This window comes from Dendrobium catenatum, unplaced genomic scaffold, assembly GCF_001605985.2.
Source record: "Dendrobium catenatum unplaced genomic scaffold, ASM160598v2 fragScaff_scaffold_1651, whole genome shotgun sequence".
Taxonomy (NCBI): Eukaryota; Viridiplantae; Streptophyta; class Magnoliopsida; order Asparagales; family Orchidaceae; genus Dendrobium; species Dendrobium catenatum.
The window spans coordinates 153,552-173,660 of record NW_021320113.1 but is presented as its reverse complement, the minus strand read 5'-3'; the positions used below and the strand labels follow the sequence as shown (position 1 = coordinate 173,660).

General features: G+C 37.6%; 1 protein-coding gene across 4 annotated transcripts; it reads right to left on the bottom strand.

Annotated features, from left to right (window-relative positions):
- Window positions 1-311: 311 nt before the first annotated feature.
- LOC110109897 (FACT complex subunit SPT16-like) lies at window positions 312-19,112 on the bottom strand. 4 transcript variants are annotated; one of them, XM_028701219.1, is made up of 3 exons: window positions 18,899-19,112; window positions 16,753-16,758; window positions 312-3,769 (listed from the first exon to the last, which is right to left on the bottom strand). In XM_028701219.1, the coding sequence occupies exon 3, from the start codon at window positions 3,753-3,755 to the stop codon at window positions 561-563; it is 3,195 nt and encodes a 1,064-aa protein (XP_028557052.1). In that variant the 5' UTR covers window positions 3,756-3,769; window positions 16,753-16,758; window positions 18,899-19,112; the 3' UTR covers window positions 312-560. The 4 variants fall into 4 exon arrangements, with proteins under 4 accessions (XP_028557052.1, XP_028557051.1, XP_020696766.1 ...); XM_028701218.1 differs by lacking the exon at window positions 18,899-19,112 and adding an exon at window positions 4,531-4,537 and having other exon boundaries at window positions 15,927-17,952; XM_020841107.2 differs by lacking the exon at window positions 16,753-16,758 and having other exon boundaries at window positions 312-3,766; window positions 18,900-19,112.
- Between the last annotated feature and the right edge of the window lie 997 nt (window positions 19,113-20,109).

The following is a 20,109-nucleotide window of genomic DNA, read 5'->3' as shown; positions in this document are numbered from 1 at the left end:
ATAAATTTTTTATACTAAAAAATTGTTTTTAAAAAACAATAAAATAACTGTCCAAAGGAAATCCCAATGGTAAGAAAATGATAAATATTAAATATTCAAATAACAGCAAACACCTAATATTTTTTCCGCAAAACACAGATTATTAGGTACAGAGTGCGGACGGGGAGAACCGTCCGCACAAGCACTGGGTACGTAGCTAGGTAGCACTGTAGGTACCTAGTACTTGTGCGGACGGTGCACACTCCGCACCTAATAATTTTTCCGCAAAACATGAATGAGTACATTAAGTATAAAGGATGCACAACAAAACGAGTCTTAACAAATTGGTAGTAAGTATAACGGTAACTATAACAAAATCCGTTCCGAAGTTCTGATGAAGATGATACAACAAAGTTGTGGGAAGATTGACGCAAATTACAAAATTCGGCCAGAAACAATAGAGATGGATAAAGCTGCAAAAGCACAAACTATCTTGGAGGAATGAAAACTGAATGATAACTGTATAATATAAGATCACCTGAACAGCTAAAGACATTCAAAATAAGTATTCACTAACCACGTTACCGAAGCTTTGCCCTCTTGGGAGGAGCACCTTTCGAAACTCTTCTATCGGGAATGCGTGATTTTCCTAGAGCTTTTGCCTTCCTCCATTTTCTCTCCTCTTCGCTGTCCGACTCGCCACCTTGCTCCCTATCAGCTCTGCTCGCCTCCTTCTCCAGTTCCTCCCATGTCTTCCCCTTGTCCTCTTCAGAATCCTCCTCTGAATCATCCTCTTCATCATCCTCTGACTCCACGAGGGATTCACTATCACTAGCTTCATCATCAGATTCAGATTCCACATCCACATCGGAGGGCGCGTACCCGTGATCTGATTCCTGGGATGCGTCTGAATCTGAATCACTGGCTTCCAAATTGAGAAACTCCCACCCACCATCTTCAATGAACTTTTCAGGATCATCGGTAATGGTTTTCAGAATAGGTCGCCAGTTCAAGTTCAGCCTGCTCTCATAGTACTTGATATCAGTAGTATCTAGCCATTCCTTGACTCCGTCGAGAGAAGATGAAGGAATTGAATCTATGCGGAATACATCCTTGCTAAAATCCTTGAACACAATGGCCATGTCGAAGCTCTTCTGCCCAAGGCCCACCCTCTCCAAATTAACAATTTCAATTTCACTCAAGGTAATTACTAGAGGTGGCGTCTCAATCAGTTCAACCAAACAGCTTGAAGACGGAACAATGAAGGATGAAGCTTTATGAGGAACTCCATGGAATCCAAGCTCTCTGAGTGGCTGATCAAACTCAAGATCTAGATCTCTGAATTGTTGTTGCCCCCAGTGATCATGCACCTTATTAACGAAGTTCTGGAATTCCAGGTTTATTTTGTTTTTCCGATCCCTCTCCCGCTGCTCTTCCTCAATCTCATCAGGATCAAGGGCTGATCTTCTTCCACCACCAAGTGTCTGAACCACATCCATCACCTCCACATAAAACTGAATATCTAAGGTCTTCTTGTTGCCCACCATGATGTGATTATGCAAGCGGAAATGCAGGAGCGTTATCATCTCTCTCTCTGCAGGCTGAAAAAAGGCGTGCTTTATATTTCCATACATGATATCCACTCGTTCATCAATTTTAGAAGTAGAATAACGGAAACCATTAATATGAGCTTCCAAAGCTCCAGTGAGCTTTCTACCGCGGCCGGGGAATGCAGGCCGTATCGACAGATCCAGCAATCTTATTGGTTTCATCCTGTTACCAGCAAGTTGAAGTTTCTCCTGAGTAACTAGAGTAGCCCTCTCAGCTCTCTCCGACTCCCTTGATGCTACTTGCCTCCTCAGGGTCTTAATTAACTGCACAACTTCACTGCTATGTCTCATGTCCTTCGAACGGAAACTTGCCTCTTTCAAAAATATAGCACCTTGGTGCTTGAGGGTGTTGGCATCATGAGGAGCAAATGGGGTCCCCGGAACATTGAATATTATGCGAACAGTGGATGTTCGGTTATCTTGATTGCTGGTAACACTCTTGATAGTTGACACATGAAAAGGCACAATAGAATCAAAAATTGGGATAAGGACAGCCTCATTCTTCTGATCCACCTGGATCATAAATTCCTTGGCATATGGCAGATCACTGACGTTTTTGTAGGTCGTCAACTCACTTGATGTTTTCATGGGTCCACGAGCATTCCCAGCAACAGAACCGCCACCGGCCAGCCTCCTAGCTGTTTCCTCATTCTTCTGCCTGGCAAGTTCTGCTTGGTGCTGCCTCCGCAACTCTTCCTTCGATATATCATGCTTATCTGACCTCAAGGATGCCTTGGATAAGACGGACTCGGCGATACTGGTCTCAGATTCCATTTTGGGTTGCTCCTCATCATCTTCATTGAAAGAATAAGCAATATCTTTAACAGCCTTGGAACAAATTGAAGTCAAGACTTCAGGAGGCTTCTCACTCACAACAATAATTGTATCAGCCAAAAGCAGAGAGAATGTTTCAGTTTTTGGGTTGTTTGTCTGGGATTGCAGGTTCTGAAATCCAAGAGAGACATTAAAAACCATTCCCGGGTTCACCATGTGATCATTTCTTGCATTCAAGGTCAATCCGGATTCACGGAATTCAAGACCAATCCCAGTCCCTGCCGTCTTGGACAGATTTGGAAGAAGCTCAGGGGCCTCATTCTCAACAACTGTGACAGCAGCTTTGTAAGAAGAACTGAGCCTGTTCCCAGGCTTCAATGCATTGATGGCAGCATTATGGGCCTTGAGAAGAACCTCATATGCTTTGCTCTGTTTAGGATTAGCATCAATAAGAAAAGTCCTTGCAATATTTGAGCAATAGCTGCCATAGCGTGCCCCTAATGCACATAAAATCACACTAGCCGATTCGTAGTAGAGATTATCATCATTGCATGATGCGCTTGGCCTCAGATCAAACTTTCCCCCACTCTGAAGAATTGGCGGGTAGCATATATCAACATTTTCAGACTTCAGCTTGACCTTCAATTTAACAGGGTCATGAATTGCCTTCTCCGTCTCTTCCATAAGAACTGAATGCGAGACTTTCTTCTCCTCATCTATAGTCTGCTCAAGCTTCGGAACCACAAAATTTTTCATCACGGTTGAAGTTAGATATGCTGCTTTTCTCACACAGTTAAGCTCAGAAGCATCCTTGATAGCAAACAATTCAGAAAACCCAGCCGTGATGTCAGAAAGCTGTACGTTAGAGCTAGCCAACTTCTCCAGCCAGCTTTCCACGAGCTTCCCTTCAGCTTCTTCTCGTTGAATTCTACCAATAATAGGTTTTTCTGATTCAGAATGAATAGCATTTAATAAGCCATCGATCAAAACAGATACATCGTCACTTTTTTGCTTGACATGAATTATGACATCAGCATCAACAGCATCTTTAGCAGATCTTTTCACAGATTCCAGGACAGCAGCCTTCTTCGGACTGCATAAGAAATGGATCTTCTTGTTCATGAAAACCATAATTGTTTCTGGAAATTCATATCCAAACAACCAGATATGCAATGCTGAGGATTTTAGATATCGAATATCATCAGAAGGAGGGGGTGTTGCAATTGCAATAGAGTCTGAAGCACCCCAAAGATCAGGCTTATGTTCCCGCCAGTGAGTATAAAACACTTTCATCCGAATGCTGAAGTTACCAACATCAATTGTGTAGGCACCAGCAGATCCAGATGCTGGAGGTTTTGTGCTACCATTTCTATAATCAGCCATTGGAGCCATCAAATAAAATTCTGTACATAACAGTTCCAGCATATAGCAGTTAAAAAAATGTAATATTTAAGGCAAAGGATTCAAATAGAGGCGGAACTGTGTAGTGGTGAGGGGGGCAATTGCCCAACCAAAAAAATTTAAAATTATTAGTATAGTAAGGGTTATTTGTAATCTAGCCAATTCAAAACACAATTGCCTTGCTACCAAAATAAAAAAGAAGAATAGGTCTTTGAAGACGCTTGAAATTCGGCAGGTAATACATGCATAATATTATTTGCAAGGAATTCAACCTTCGAGAAATAATAAAGTCTAACGTTGTGTTTGGTTTGAAGGAATTTGAGGTAATGTAAATTCACTTTACTACAAAACTTCATGTTAGTTGTTTGGTTCCAATGTAAATCTTAAGGTAATTGGAACTATAGGAAATGCAATCAATGTTTTTTTTTTCCATTGATAATTCCTTTTTTTAACTCTAGTAGAAAATATTATCAAACCATCAATGAGAGTCGCATATCTCCTCTTATGAAACAAAATCAAAATTTCTTCTCAAAAAACAACGTAAAAACTTTCTTCATTCAAGTTCTCCTCAACCAAAAAGGGGGATAAAACCAACTCCAATTCCTTTTATCATTTTCATTTTCTTTCTTCCATTTGCTTCAAATCAAACAGACCTAAAGGTGTAAGCTATGTTGCACGGATACTCCTATTTACTAGGCATGTTGTATCGGACACGTGTCGGATACGGATACGCCTCCAATACGGCACGGATACGTGTCGGATACGACTTTGCCGTGTCCAATTAAAATATTATTTAAATTTAACTGGACACGAGTATCCGACACACGTGTCCTATTAAAAAAACGAAAAAAAAAAAAAGTGAAGCCGCAATTTATCCTATTCATTTCGGCTTTTCGGCGTTTCCTCTCAATATCCATATTCATTTATGCGGCTGAAACATTTCAAAGAGCTAGGTTTTTCGTTTCCACACAAGTGCTCATCTTCTTCGTTATAGTTGAAGGAGCGGCTCGATGACGCGAGCATAGAAGCAAACAATATCATCCTTTATCGACAAAGAGGGTTGACGACGCGAGCATTAAAGTCGATAGGATCATCCTTTGTCGACGGAGCGGCTCGACAACGCGAACAGTGAAGGCGACGTGAGCAGTGAAGGTTCGTTTTCTTCGTTCTTCGTTTTCTTAATCATAGGCTTGGCATCGAAACTCGGTACTCGGTACCGCTTGGTACCGAACGGTACTGGAACTCAGTATTGCTCGGTACTGCTTGATACCGAGCGGTACTGGAACTCAGTACTGCTCGGTATTGAAACTCAATACCACTCGGTATTGGAACTCGATACCGCTCGGTACTGTAACTCGGTATTGCTCGGTACTACTCAGTACGGTACTGGAACTCGGTACTGCTCGGTACCGCTCGGTATTGCTCGGTACCGCTCGGTATTGCTCGGTATAGAGGGGTACCGAATGGTACCACTCGGTATTGCTCGGTACCGCTCGGTATTGCTCGGTACCGCTCGGTATTGCTCGGTACCGCTCGGTATTGCTCGGTACCGCTCGGTATTGCTCGGTATAGAGGGGTACCGAATGGTACCAAGGTATCCGTATCATGTCGTATCCGTGTCGCCGTATCCGTATCGGTGCAACATAGGGTGTAAGCGTGCAAAAAGGATGTCAAACACAAGGGAAAAATTTTGACCTAACAATAAAGCAAGAAAATCTATTATATATATATATATATATATATATAACTATAGAGATTTTTGTGTATTGTAATATCACTAACAAAATAGGATAGTAGGGAGCATGTTCATTAAATCAAACTATCAAAGTCTATTAACTATGGTAGCAGAGAACATGTTTGTTAATTAAGAGTCTCTCTCATGATAACTTAAATTCCTGGCATGACACCAAATTCATTAATCAACAATTTATTTATGTTGCAGTAAAAACAAAAATAAAATAAAATAACATGAAAAAACAGGCCATTTGATGCAACAGTAATGTTCAGAACCCCAAGATTGATGCAAAGAAATGTTGCAAATGCACATTTAAGAAAATTTAGATCTGAAAGAACCAAAAAATGAATAAGATCTCTTCTGCAAACTTGATTAAGCAAAATAATAATAATACATCAATCAATAGAGAAGCATCAACAGAAACACCAAGATCATTCCAGCAAGCAACATACATTGACATCCAAAACAAAGAGTTCTCCACAATAGCATTCAACAACAACAACAAAAAGAATAACAAAAAAAATCTAAAAAAAAAGATGTGATAGGAGCTAAGAATTGTTTTATAAACATCAATGGTTAAATGTAAACAATAAGTGAGAGATTAAAAATTTTAGGGCAACAAGATAAAAGAGATGGTAGAAATAGCGACTTGCAATATGAATGCATAAGAAAAGGTAAACAAATAACAAGTATGCTTTTGAACCTTCAAGTTCAGCTGTGAATCCGAAAAGCATGACATAAGCTTTTAGGACCAACTATTGAAGGTGAAAACGCAGATGAGAACTCCCACAGGGCAGCACTGGATGAAGGAACAAAAAAAATAATGGAACTTCATATTTCTTTTTTTGTTTTAATCCTCTCTGGGATAGCCGCCACAAGATCAAATAGAGGACTCACTTCTTGGGGAGTATGTGACGCAAGAGCTGAACCTCCACCCAATTCAAATGGGTTATTAAAGCAAAGCCCATCCAGACCGGACTAGCAGCGTCCGGTCCGGCTTTGTTTTGAGTCCAAGGGTGTATTAAACCTTATTAGAAGTCTATATATATAGCTGTAAGCCCTTCAGGACGAACAGAGTTTTGCATTATGTTTTCTTTCCCGCATTCAGTCCATGAGTGCCTGTAACCTGGGTTGGCAGCCAGGTGGTGTTCTTGCCGCTCAATAAAGTTCTTCTTTTCTTTCCCCATGGCTTTTCTTTCTCTCGTTTTTCTTGTTAATGCCTTCACCTCGCTGTTTGAGGATTCCGCACGGTGTCATCTGGAATCAGAGCTAACCAGGTAAAGAGATCTTTACATCGAAAACTCTTGCTTTCTTGCTGCAAAGGTTAGGGGCGGACGGACATTGTTCTTCCTCCGGTGGATTTTGGCGTTCATCACCCACGAACATACCGCCAAGGAGAGGAGCCCCAAGAAACCAAGAACAAACCATTGAAGAACTAAGAAGGGAGATCCAAAGATTACAAGATCGTTTGGCCGCTGTCGAAGTCAGTCAACAAGGAGAGACACAAAATGAAGTCGAAGAACCGCAACCAGAAGAGGCCGATGAAAATCCTTTTCATCATGAAGGATCAAGCGGAGAAGATGACATTCCTTTAAGGTACCTCCGCCACGAACCACGAAGACATGTTCAAGACTTTGGCATACGCCTTGATCTTCCCGAATTTGAAGGAAGATTGGATCCAAACGAATTCATCAATTGGTTACATATCGTTGAACGAATACTTGATTACAAAGAAATTCCGCAAGAACGCATTGTCAAGCTCATAGCCATCAAGCTTAAAGGAAATGCATCGTTATGGTGGGAGAATCTAAAATGATCCCGCCAAAGAGAAGGCAAGTCGAAGATCACGACATGGGCAAAGGTGACCAAAGAACTTCAAAAGAAGTTCGTGCCTATGCAATACCGCCAAGATATGTTCCTACAGCTACATAATCAACAACAGCACGAGCTAACAGTAGAAGGGTACGCTGCAGAATTTGAACAATTGGGTCTCAAGTGCCAATTGGAAGAACCGGAAGAAAACACGATCGCGAGATTCTTGGGAGGATTGAACTCATCTATATCAAACATTGTCCAACTCCAGCCTCACTGGACCTGGCCGATGTAATTAACCTCTCTTTAAAGGTGGAAAAATAATTGAAGCAAGGAAAACGAAGAAACCCCATTGGAGACCAACTGTCAGGAACCAGTAGCTTAAATGGTCCCAGACCAGATCGAAGAAACACCCCACCAAACGTGGCCATGGGTTCAGTCCATCCACATTTGACCACGAATAATCCCACCGCCAGTTTGTTTTCCGCTAGAAAATGTTTTAAATGTCATGGGTTCGGCCACATCGCAGCTAATTTCCCCACAAGGTGATTGGTCGCATAAGTAGAAGAAATTTCCCCTGATGAAGATCCATGTGAAGAAGATGCAAACAATTCGCAGGAGATTGAACAAATCATACATGCAGATGACGGAGAACAGCTCGTAGTCAGGCGCCTTTTGAATATTCATTATGAACCTGAACACAAGTGGTTGCGGCATAATATTTTCATGACAAGATGCACCGTCCAAGGCAAAGTCTGTAATCTAATCATCGACAATGGAAGTTGCGAAAATGTGGTATCTTCTTTAATGATAGAGAAACTACACCTGGCAACACAATTACATCCCCAGCCATATAAACTAGTCTGGCTAAAGAAGGGCAACGAAATTGAACTCAACCGACTATGCCCGATTCAATTCTCTATGGGCAAGGATTTTCAAGAACAAGTTCTTTGTGATGTAGTACCCATGGATGCATGTCACATGTGGTTGGGCAGGCCATGTCAATTTGACCGAAGAACGATCCATAATGGGTTTCATAATACTTATTCCTTTCAACATAATGGTCGAACCTTGGTATTAGCACCATTCAATGATACCCAAGCCAAAGAACTATAGGGACAAGCTGATAAACGACTTCATCCGCCTCCACCTGAAACCGAATCCGCCACCTTGTTCGTTCAGTCCATTAACAAGGCACAAATTGGATTTATGTTACTTCTAATGACCGAAAATGATATCCAAAAACAGCATCCACCGAAAATACATCCTCTTATGCAAGAGTTCATTCAAATTTTTCCTGACAAGCTTCCGAAGGGTTTGCCGCCCATTCGAGAGATTCAACATGCCATCGATTTTTTATCAGGATTCGTTATTCCTAATAGGCCTGCTTACCGAATGTCTCCGCAAAAATATGAGGAGTTACAAAGGCAAGTAGAAGAACTGATAAATGCAAGCTTTGTGAGACCTAGTGCCAGTCCCTGCGTCGTACCAGCTCTGCTAGTTCCCAAGAAAGATGGCACATGGCGTAGGTGTATCGATTGCCGGGCCATTAAGAAAATCACCATCAAGTACAGGTTTCCTATTCACCGTGTAGACGATTTATTTGATAAACTAAGTGGTGCTTGTGTCTTTTCTAAATTAGATCTTAGAAGCGGCTACCATCAAATCAGAATGAGACCGGGCGACGAATGGAAAACAACATTCAAGACAAGAGATGGACTATATTAGTGGATTGTAATGCCATTCGGATTATCCAACGCACCTAGTACCTTCATGCATCTTAGGAATCAGGTTTTTCGTTCCTTCTTAAATAAATTTCTTGTTATTTATTTTGATGACATTTTGATTTACAGCCATAACAAGGAGGAACGTTTACAACTTCTGAAAAAAGTTTTTCAAATACTGTTAGAGCAACGCATGTTCGCTATAATGTGAATTCCTAGTGAACACCATCAAGTTCTTGGGCTTTGTCATCTCACCAGCAGGACTCAAAAATGGATTATGACAAGGTTAAATCCATTTAATGGCCAACACCAAACTCTATAAATGACATCCGACGATTCCACAGGTTGGCATCTTTTTACCATCGGTTCATTAAGAACTTCAGCTCCACTGCAGCTCCCCTCACCGAAATTCTCAAGAAACCGCACTTTGAGTGGTCCAAGGAAGCTCACGACAGTTTCGAACAACTCAAAAACCTGATACAATCAGCTCCGATTCTCACACTCCCAAATTTGTCTCAAGTCTTTGAAGTTGAATGTGATGCATCTCAGAATGGCATAGGAGCTGTATTAAGTCAAGGAGGACATCCTATAGCCTATTTCAGTGAAAAGCTAGATGAATCTCGCCAAAAATACTCAACTTACAACAAATAATTCTACGCCATTGTCAAAGCATTGCAATATTGGAGCCACTACCTACTAGGGCAAGAGTTTGCTCTTTTTACGGGTCACCAGTCCCTCAAGCATATGCAATACCAAAGCAAGCTCAATGGGAGACTTGCTAAATGGGTTGAATATCCATCTTCTTTTCACTACTCCCTAAAGTACAAATCTGGATCCTCAAATCAAGTAGCCGATGCCCTTAGCCGACGGTTCATGCTGCTAAATACATTACAATTAAAAATTATTGGATTTGAGGTCCTGAAGGAATTATACGAAAAAGATCATGATTTTTTCAAGATATGGTAGCAATGTCAACTTCAACCATACAAACTCTTCCATATCCAACAAGGTTATCTATTTCAAGGGAATAGACTATGCATACCCCAATATTCCATGCGAGAAGTTATTATTTTTGAAAATCATGACGGAGGACTATCCGGCCATTTTGGTAGAGACAAAACCATTGCTATGATTCAAGAAAATTTCTATTGGCCTTCCTTAGATAGAGATGTGAATCGATATATTCAGCGATGCAATATTTGTAAAATGGTCAAAACAACACAACACAATACTGGCCTTTATCTACCCCTACCTGTACCCAACTCACCATGGACAGATGTCAGCATGGATTTTGTGTTAGAACTCCCTCTCACCCAACGGAAAAAGGATTCCATAATGGTAGTAGTTGACCGTTTTTCAAAAATGACACACTTCATATCATGCCACAAAACCTCGGATGCTTCTCATGTGGCTAGACTTTATTTTCATGAAATAGTTAGATTGCATGGCATACCCAAAACAATCACATATGACCGAGATGTCAACTTCCTTGGCCATTTTTGAAGAACCTTGTGGTATAAATTGGGAACTAAGCTACAATTCAGTTCTACTGCTCATCCCCAAACAGATGGGCAAACATAAGCAGTTAACATAAGTTTGGGAAACCTCCTAAGATGTTTTGTTGGAAAAAGCATTTGCTTATGGGATGAAATTCTGGGGCAAATAGAATTTGCTTACAATAAATCCCATAATCAAACGACGGGCGAGAGTCCATTTGAAATTGTTTATGGACAAAATCCTATGGGACCCCTTGAACTAACACCACTTGTCCCTTCTACAGTTCGTAGCACAGATGCTGAAGCCCGCGTCAAAGAAATCCAACAACTTCACAAGCAAGTTCAACAACAAATTCTCAAACAAAATGCTAAGTACCAAAAGCAAGCAAACAAGTATAGACGATTTGAACATTTTAACGAAGGAGATTTAGTCTAGATAAGATTAAGCAAAGAGAGATTCCCCAACAGAAGATTCAACAAGCTCCAGCCAAAAGCAGAGGGACCCTTATGTATCCTTAAATGCATTAATGATAATGCTTTCAAATTGAACTACCTGGAAATTTGCAAATCTCACCTATTTTTAATGTTGCAGATCTATCACACCATGATGACTCGACCGAGACTTCCAAATCAAAGATACATGCCATGCAAAAGCAACAAGGCAAGGAACAACAAATGAGCTATATGGAAGCCAACATTCAAAGCCATGGTACAGCGAAATCTTCTCAAGACCGGGGGAATGACGCAGGAGCTGAACCTCCACCCAATTCAAACGGGTTATTAAAGCAAAGCCCATCCAGACTGGACTAGCAAGCGTCCGGTCCGGCTTTGTTTTGAGTCCAAGGGTGTATTAAACCTTACTAGAAGTATATATATATATATATATAACTGTAAGCCCTTAAGGACAAAACGATCATGTAGGTTTTTACACTCTATAAAAGCAGACTAATGGAAGAGCATATGGAATTATACATACGATTATCATTGAAAATAGCAGCTTTCTCCTACACATCTTGATTGTGATAGGAAACACTTAAAGATTTCAAGTAAATTCTATCAATTTCAAAAAAACTGCGAGAAAAACTCTTCCAAACTCCAAAAGAAAACCAGAAAAAGAGTAATTTTATTACAAGAACCAAATAGAAAGGAAGAAAATAACAAGATACAATTGATCCTCAATTCAAGAGGAGGATCTATCTCTCCCAAATCTCTAGACGCCGCTAGAGCCCCAAAAAACTAAGAGATCTCAAATTTCAGCCAAATTCAAGATGCCCTAACCCTAGGAAAATAAAATATTTAATGTATACAATCCAAACGGAAATCTCTAAACAACCCCTACATTCAAATTTCTCTCCTAACTCCCTCAAAAATCCTTCCTGAATCGCTCCGTGGGATTTGTGGTTCGGTCGGCGCGTACAAGGAAGCGGAAGAGTTTCGCCTCTATCCGCCTGAGCCGATCCCATGTGGATTGGCTGGACCGGTCTAACAGAATGATAATAATATATATAACTCGATAATCACGTGATTTCTCCCATTCGATACAACAGCTCGAGTGGGGTTATTTGATGTGCGTGTCAGTTTTTAACGAGTGCAAGCCCCGTGGTTAATTACATCTTAGACCTTAACCTAAGAATACTCTTGATTAAAAATGTTATTTTATTCTCTTCTTGGTTTGGCGAGTAGTGTAATCTCTAGGCTTTCCTAATCTAAATAAATATACGCTCAATCAGGTTATTCAACATATGAGGATCATGAAATCACTCGGCCTAGTCAGAAGGGGAGCAAACAACATAGGAGACATCACATACGAAGCATGCATGAGAGAAAGATAAAAATAGTGTCATCAATTTGACGTAGATATGTGGGTTTTATAGCCTTCGAATAATGAAGAGCCACCCAACGATAAGGTATGAGATGATATACATATACCGCCAACTTTTGATCCTAGGTCAATAAGAGATATATCGTACACCAATTACTAGTGCCCCCGACCTAACTAATGCAAGACAGCAAGGTGACTTATAACCTAAACTCCACTAGGAATCTAAGCAGCCTGACCTGAATTTATCACCTTGCTCGAAAAGGGATATCAACTAAAATCCATCTAGCATCTCAAATCCATGTAATCCGATCATATGAAAATGCAAGAGTGGTGGGAGGCATAGAAGAGAAATGGGCCTCAAACTCGACCATGGATAGCACTATGTAATGCAAAATTGAACTATCTCATTATGTGATAAAGAAAAAATCTATATGATTGACTCAGGTTATGCATTGAGAGTATGGCTAATCAGAACTAGCGAGTAGTCACTGTGAAGTGAGCTGGGTTTAAAATATTAATTTCATTTTAAAGGATGACTCAAGAGGAATCATGCATTAGTTTTGAAAACGTTGATTGATTTTAAGTCCTATATTCATTTTTATCTTGCTTAGAGAATTTTATCTTAGTAGAAAAATTAACATCCTAAAAGCCTAATGTTGATTCCGTTCGAGCCACCCCCAAGCAAAACAAAGTAAGAAACCTAAGAAAAAGTATGCAGCTCTAGTGCACAATCGTAGTGAACACATCAATCATCAACAAATGAATAATAATAAGAGGCCATAAATGCATTTGAGTTATGCAATACACCCCAGGAAAATAAAAAAAAGGTAGATGAGCTCTACCATAACTACAACTTAGTATAAATCTATAAAAAAAATGAAATGATGTGGGGGGCCTTGATCGATCACCACCTGTTTGGCCTCCTTCCTTCTGTAATACCCTGACACCTACAAAGTTTCCCTAACTAAAGTACATTTAGAAAAAGAAAATTACATGAGTTCTTTACAAAAAAAATATTAGCACATTTAAAATATTTTATATATAAACATCCAGATCTAGTCTTAAGACCACATTCCGAAAGACATGGCATTTCTCGTAGTACCTATTATAAAGCGCATTTATAATAATTTCATATTAGCCCCTTAAGAATGTAGCCACCTGTAAAAAAATCTCTATAAAAATCTAACAAAATCTAACCACTTAAGGGCAAATGACCACTCATCAATCCACAAAACAGAAAAAGAAAACAAGCATAAACAATCCAAGCCAGAAATGCATAACCACATCATTACAAATGTAAAATATAAAATAAAAAATGTGAAAAATGTTATCCTAAGTCCTAACTACACCCTATCCTATGATGTTTACAAAATATGTCCTATCCATCACTTAGGTGTGTGCAACATTAGTGTTACCTAACTACCCCAAATTAGGTAAAGGGTTCAAGTTGCAATATCAATTTTGTATAATTTAATTTATTAACCCAAATGATTCTCTTTAACCGATTAACCATTTGTGATGGATTTAATTATTATTTGATTTTTTTTAGAGTTACAATTTTGATTATTAGGTTATAATGAGCCCAATTGTATAGGTCCTAATATACGCTAAAGTTATAAAGAAGTGGGGGGCAAGGGCACATCATTAATCTTGCATCTAACTAAGGCTGGAAGAGTTATGAGGTTGCAAGGTCGGTTAATCCTCTCTCAATGTTCTAAGGCTCGAGGTGGGGCTAAATCAATTACCCACCATAAAAGCCCTAAGCTTCTTATATCTAAGATAGATTTACTTTTAAAGAATTAATATATGAATGGAAAACTCTCTACCTATAGATATATTAAGCTCCTATCAGACTTAAAATTTGATATTTGGGTGGTTAAAGAGTTGGGTTAGGTTCCTAAGGATGGCTTTAATTTTTTTTTTTTTTTTGAAGGGGACAATTTATATAGATCTTTTAAACCCTTCTCCCTTAATTTGTGAGGTGCATAACGTTGTTACAACGATCATGAGAACCAATGCCTCCTTAGTACACGTAGCCACGCAGCTCGAGGTAGTTCAACCTATATACCTAACATGTATTAAAGGAAAATATACAAAGATGAAAAAAAAATCTACATAGGTCATGGCACTAAGGTGTAACTTGAAGTTCATTTGCTTCTCCAATATATTCAATTTGCTTGCTTAGAGTTAAGGGATTTTTAATTTGAATTTAGAATTTTAGTGGTTTAGCATTTTCCTTAAGTATTGGAAAGTTTGTGTGAAAAGATTTTATTGTTTTGTTTTAATTTTGCCTTAAGTAATATAGACTTTTGTTCATAATTATGTTAAGAGTTCACAAGAATTTATTTTATATTCTTCTATTTTTTATTGAATTTTTATGATTTTTTAAAGTTACAATTCAATTAAGGGATTTTAATTAATTTAAAGTTGAAAGAGAGTAAATTGTTAATTAAAATATTAATCCAATTTATGATTCATGGTGGTTTTATGAGTTTATAGAAATTTATTTAAAGCTCTCCTAATTTTATGGATTTTAATAAATTTTATCGTCAATCAGTTCGTGGTATAATCACAACGAGCACAAGGACTAAGACCTCCTTAGAACACGTAGTCCTGCAACTTGAGGTAGTCCAGCCTATAAAAATTTCATCGGGTTAGATCGTGTGAAAGATATACATATTTATTACATTTTTTTAATCACCTTAACCCTTAAAATCCTATAGGTTTGATACATGTTTACTTCTAAATTGAGCATAATGAAGATTGCAAAAGTTTAGTTTGTTGATGATTTGTTACTGATTATTGAAGTTGATTGATAATTGTTGTTGTTAAATCAGAGCCATGAGGTTTATTTTACTCTTGTTTGGGCTAATATAATAGTCTTGTAGACCCGAGTTTGCCCAGCAATCATCTTGTTGTTTAACATATTTTTGTTTGTTACTTAATGATTTTTGTGTGATTATCATTTTGGTTAGTTCATTATCAAGTTAGGATTGATTGAGTTCATTAGTTATATTCAATCAATTAACATAGTCAATTTAATTTTTTAATAGTTCAAACATCAAACAAATGGTATTATTCTAGGTTCAAATATCAAAACTAAACACATTACCTATAAGGAGATATATAACACCACACAAACATATGAAACTACCTAACATACTAGAGCTCATTTTATATTATATTTTCATATTATTAACATGTTTAAGGAAAATAGCGTTCAAAAGCTCGAATATCATTAAGAGATGATTTTTAAAATTATTTAAATATTTTAAAATCCCAAAGAAAACTATCTTAGCGAGACCCACTTCGTGTGAGAAAACAACGATGCACTTGACACAATAGAAGGGCCTACACTACAGGCCTAGGTGAACAAGAATGACTCTAAGTTTCACAAAGGGGGCAAGCCTTAGCCAACAAAGTCAAGGCTTCAACAGTGCACCACCCTATGGCTAATAACTAATACATTCCTGCCATATGATTTGGGTGGAACATAGAATAACAATCATGTGTGTGCTAATGTAGCCATTCGGCATACAATGAGGAAGTCTTTACAAGTTACAAAAAATATACCTGATCGTGACGTGTCGAGGTGTATCCGTATACCCCGACAAAATATAGGAGCCTTTCCATAAGGCCCAAGAAAGTGTGACTCACCAACCAATGACATATGCATGAACCCCTCGCAAACAACAAGAGAAAATATATGTAAGAATCATAATACAATCAGAGTATGAGTACACATGTATGAATGTAATGCTTGATGTAACCGATTTGATGCACAATCAAAGAGAGAGAGAGAGAGAGAGAGAGAGAGAGAGAGAGAGAGAGGAAAATCAAATAACAACGTAATTCCCATTTCATAATTAACATTTCCCATTTTATATTCACATCAATTCCATATAACTACTGATATATACAAGGCATATGAATATAAATCATAAGGACATAAAGCACATGAAAGCATATCAACATAGGTAAGGGAAAATCAACGTAGGAGAATACTACACAAGAAGCATATGAAAGTTTGCTAACACAGCACATATACATCTACATGAAATACGTGAATGGTCTGCTAACGTAGAATATAGAGATATATTATACATGAAACATGTGAGATTTTGCTAAAATAAACACCAACTCTTAAACCACATAGTTTCAAACATGTATGAGAAACCTTCCAACAAACCTATAAGACTCCAATGCCAAATGCAAATGTGGTATATAAAATTTGAACATACACATAGCTTTCGTATAAAACGGATGCATGAAATTCAACATTCAGTTTGATATAGAATATGTATAAAATTCATTGCATATGCATACATGTATTTTTTTTATTGGAGTAAAATATAGAAAGCTAGCATGTATACATTCATTTCCAACATAAACAAAACATCTTTGCATTGAATCTATATACATTCATGATTGAGGCAAAAAGTAGACAAGATTGTGTAAATGGTTATCAAGCATTGCATAATACTAAACACCTATGCACCTATGCAGTATTAAGATTCGTGAGTGTATATAAACATCTTACTGTAACATGATTGATTTTGGTTAGGATTAAATGTGCTTCTAATTAATCTTGAATCATATAAACATGTAAATAACCTAACAGAATATCTTTTGTAGAGATCATCAGAATCACTTGTAAAGATGAAGCACAAATATGAAGTAACAAAGAAACATCAATGTTTAAACCATCTCTTCATGACTTCTACAATATCTATTTTCAAAAGTTCATCTTTCTCTTTCACATGAGCACTAAATGAAAACAAAGTAGCACTTTAAGTTTCTCTTTTTTTTTTTAGTTTTCAAATGACGAACATTTATAATGCAAATGTAAAAAATAAATAAATAAATAAGTTTTCCATCCACCACATACCTCATACTAATTTTACTTACAACACTAAACTATCTTTCATAGAGATGAAACATGCTAAGCAGTGTGGGCAAACACAATAAATGTAAGTACGGCCGATCTTTTTTTTTTTAAGATGAGCGCTATGCACAACATATGACTCATCATAATGTGAAGGAATATCCATAAACTTAATATCTCGTTTAGATCACTATTCATGCAAGGCATTTCAATCTGTATACATCACATTCTTTCAAACTAGCTATGACATTAGACACAAAACCTTACCAATCATACCTTATTCATTCATGCTCAAGATACAAGTATATATAGAATGAATTTTGAAGCATCATTAGTAAGAAATATAAACTTCATATCAAATCTGATTTGCAACCATAAATAACAAAGTCATAAGAATTTTTTTTAAACAATAAGAGTGTTATCTAATACTAATTTCCATTTACCATTTAAATCTTAATGTACATGTTAAAGATAAGAGGAAGGAAAGAAAATTAACACGAATTCACCCTCTTGTTGTATGTATAAACATAGCGTTTGAGAAAGATAACATCAAGTATGCATATATCAAATTGAACTATGAATTCATGGTATTATATTTCATGAAAAAATTTTCCAATCAACTTTACACACCAATAAAGTACAATAGATTGCCTATAAAACTTGAGCATGGAGCTTTCGAATAAAAAGACATTTGACAATCCATAAAAAAAAAAAAAACCCGGTCAAATATTCCGCTCTTTGTTATCTTATGCAAGGTGAAGCATAAATATGGATTTGCTATGACCATAAGCTATCATTCTATATCAAAATAGCAAACATGTATTCAATCGTAATAACAAACTCTTGCATGACATGTAGTGTTATCGTAACTCAAACCCTTTATTGAATATATGAACATAACATAGAGATATAAACACATTTATTTGCATGCTTGGTCAAACAATAAACTTCCGGAGTTCATACACGACATTATAATTCGAATGTGTTTATATACCTTCTAATCAAATTGATGAACTTTTATAGTTAGATATGCATAAGCCCAAAAGAAAAGAAAATACATTCATGATCTATATTAAGCATACATATAGCATTAAAAGGAAAGAATCTTTTTTCTTTTTTTGTTTTTACGTATCACTCACATCACCTCAAATACTAACATATGAGAACAAAGGAAACAGAGCATTATTAACACAATCATTCAAGACTATAGGAAAGGAACTAGAGCAATCATTCAACATAAATATAGTGATTGAGAATACCCGTACTTCTGCTTTTCAAACAGAAAATCCAAACAAACTTTATATTTCAGATTGTATGGGAGATTTATACATTATCAGTTTCTGATTTTTGGGGGGTTAGTATGAAGATATGGGGATAAGGAGAAGGAGATAGAGAAGATGATGATGAAAAAGAAGAAGAAGGAAGAATAAGATGAATAGGAAGAAGAAAAAGAAGAGGATAGAAGGAGGAGGAGATAGAGGAGATGATGATGATGAAGAAGAAGAAGAAGGAAGAATAAGATGAATAGGAAGAAGAAAAAGAAGATGATAGAAGGAGGAGGAGGAGGAGGAAGATGAATATGAAGAAAAAGGAGAGTAAAGGAGGGAAAAAGGGAGAAGAAAGGGAAAAGGAAGGAAATAAGATAAATGGAGGAAGCAAACCTGCGGCTGGGAGAGGGTCAACGGGAGGAGAACTTCGGCGGCTGGATCGCCCACGGACGTCGGGGTCGGAGACCGGCGGCAGAGAGGAGACCGAGAGAGGGAGGGTTTTTTTTTTTTTTTTCTGGGCCCGTTCTTCCAACAGAGAGGGAAAAGCCGGGAGAGTCCCGGGCGAGCGATCCTCTGTGCCTCTTCTACCGCTTCTGGTCCTGCTAAAGTCGATCACGGAACTGGCCCTACTGGATAATGCAACAAGGGCGGGCATCAAATCTCAAGGGAAATAGGGGTCGTCGATGCATTTTTTTTTTATTTAGAAAAGGGTTTGAATTAGTTGGAAAGTTGATTAAACTAAAATTGATCTCAGATTTAGTTAAATGGGCTGAAATTAGGGTCAAATCGAACTTGATTTAAGTTGATTTGGATTTAATTCAATTTGGTCAAATTAATTTGACGAAATTAAATATGAATCGACGTTGAATCGAGTCAAATTAGGCTCTACAAGGCTTAATTAGGCTGATCGAGCATATTTGAACCCGATAAAGGGGCTATACACGGAAAATGATGTCAACTCTTTGTCTTGTTCCTATAAATAGCTATGTATTGTTGTATAATTATGATATATATTTTTGAGGATGAATAAAAGAGTTTGTGGATGAGTTTGTTTACAATACACCGGATGTTATTAGTAGCTTCATGATCTGTTGTCTGCTTTAAAGTTTAATTAAATGAAGATTTTTTAATTTCTTTTAAAAACTTAAATTCTAGGATTTGTCTATCGTAAGTTAAAATGATATAACTTGTCTTGTCTGTGAGTCCTATCAGGTTAAGTTATGACAAATATCAACACTCCTTGGGTTTTGGCCATTGTCTTAATGGCAGACATAATGTTTTGATTGATCACACATGACACAGATAATTCTTGACCCTCGTGGGCATCGACCTTTTGAAGAAGCCTTTGTTTTGAATTGCCTTGGCTTAATAATCATGAAAACTCGCAACAAATTCAAAGTTGATGGTACACAAATTGGAGGTGGGAGCGACAACTTTCCATGATGATCATCATGACATTCTTCATCTTGTACTTTCCCATCCAAGGGATATGTTCTCTAGTGTTTTGTTGATCTCCTTTGATTATGATAACCTCACTTCTAGGTTCCTTGACTCTTAGGACGACTTGTTTGATCTTTATGATAATTTTTGTAATTTATCTCCT

Coding starts and splice junctions, on each gene's coding strand:
- LOC110109897 (XM_028701217.1), bottom strand. CDS start 16,029: ATGCATATGTCATTGGTTGGTGAGTCACACTTTCTTGGGCCTTATGGA. Junction 3,767..15,926: donor CCTCGACACGTCACGATCAG/GTATATTTTTTG, acceptor TGTTATGTACAG/AATTTTATTTGATGGCTCCA.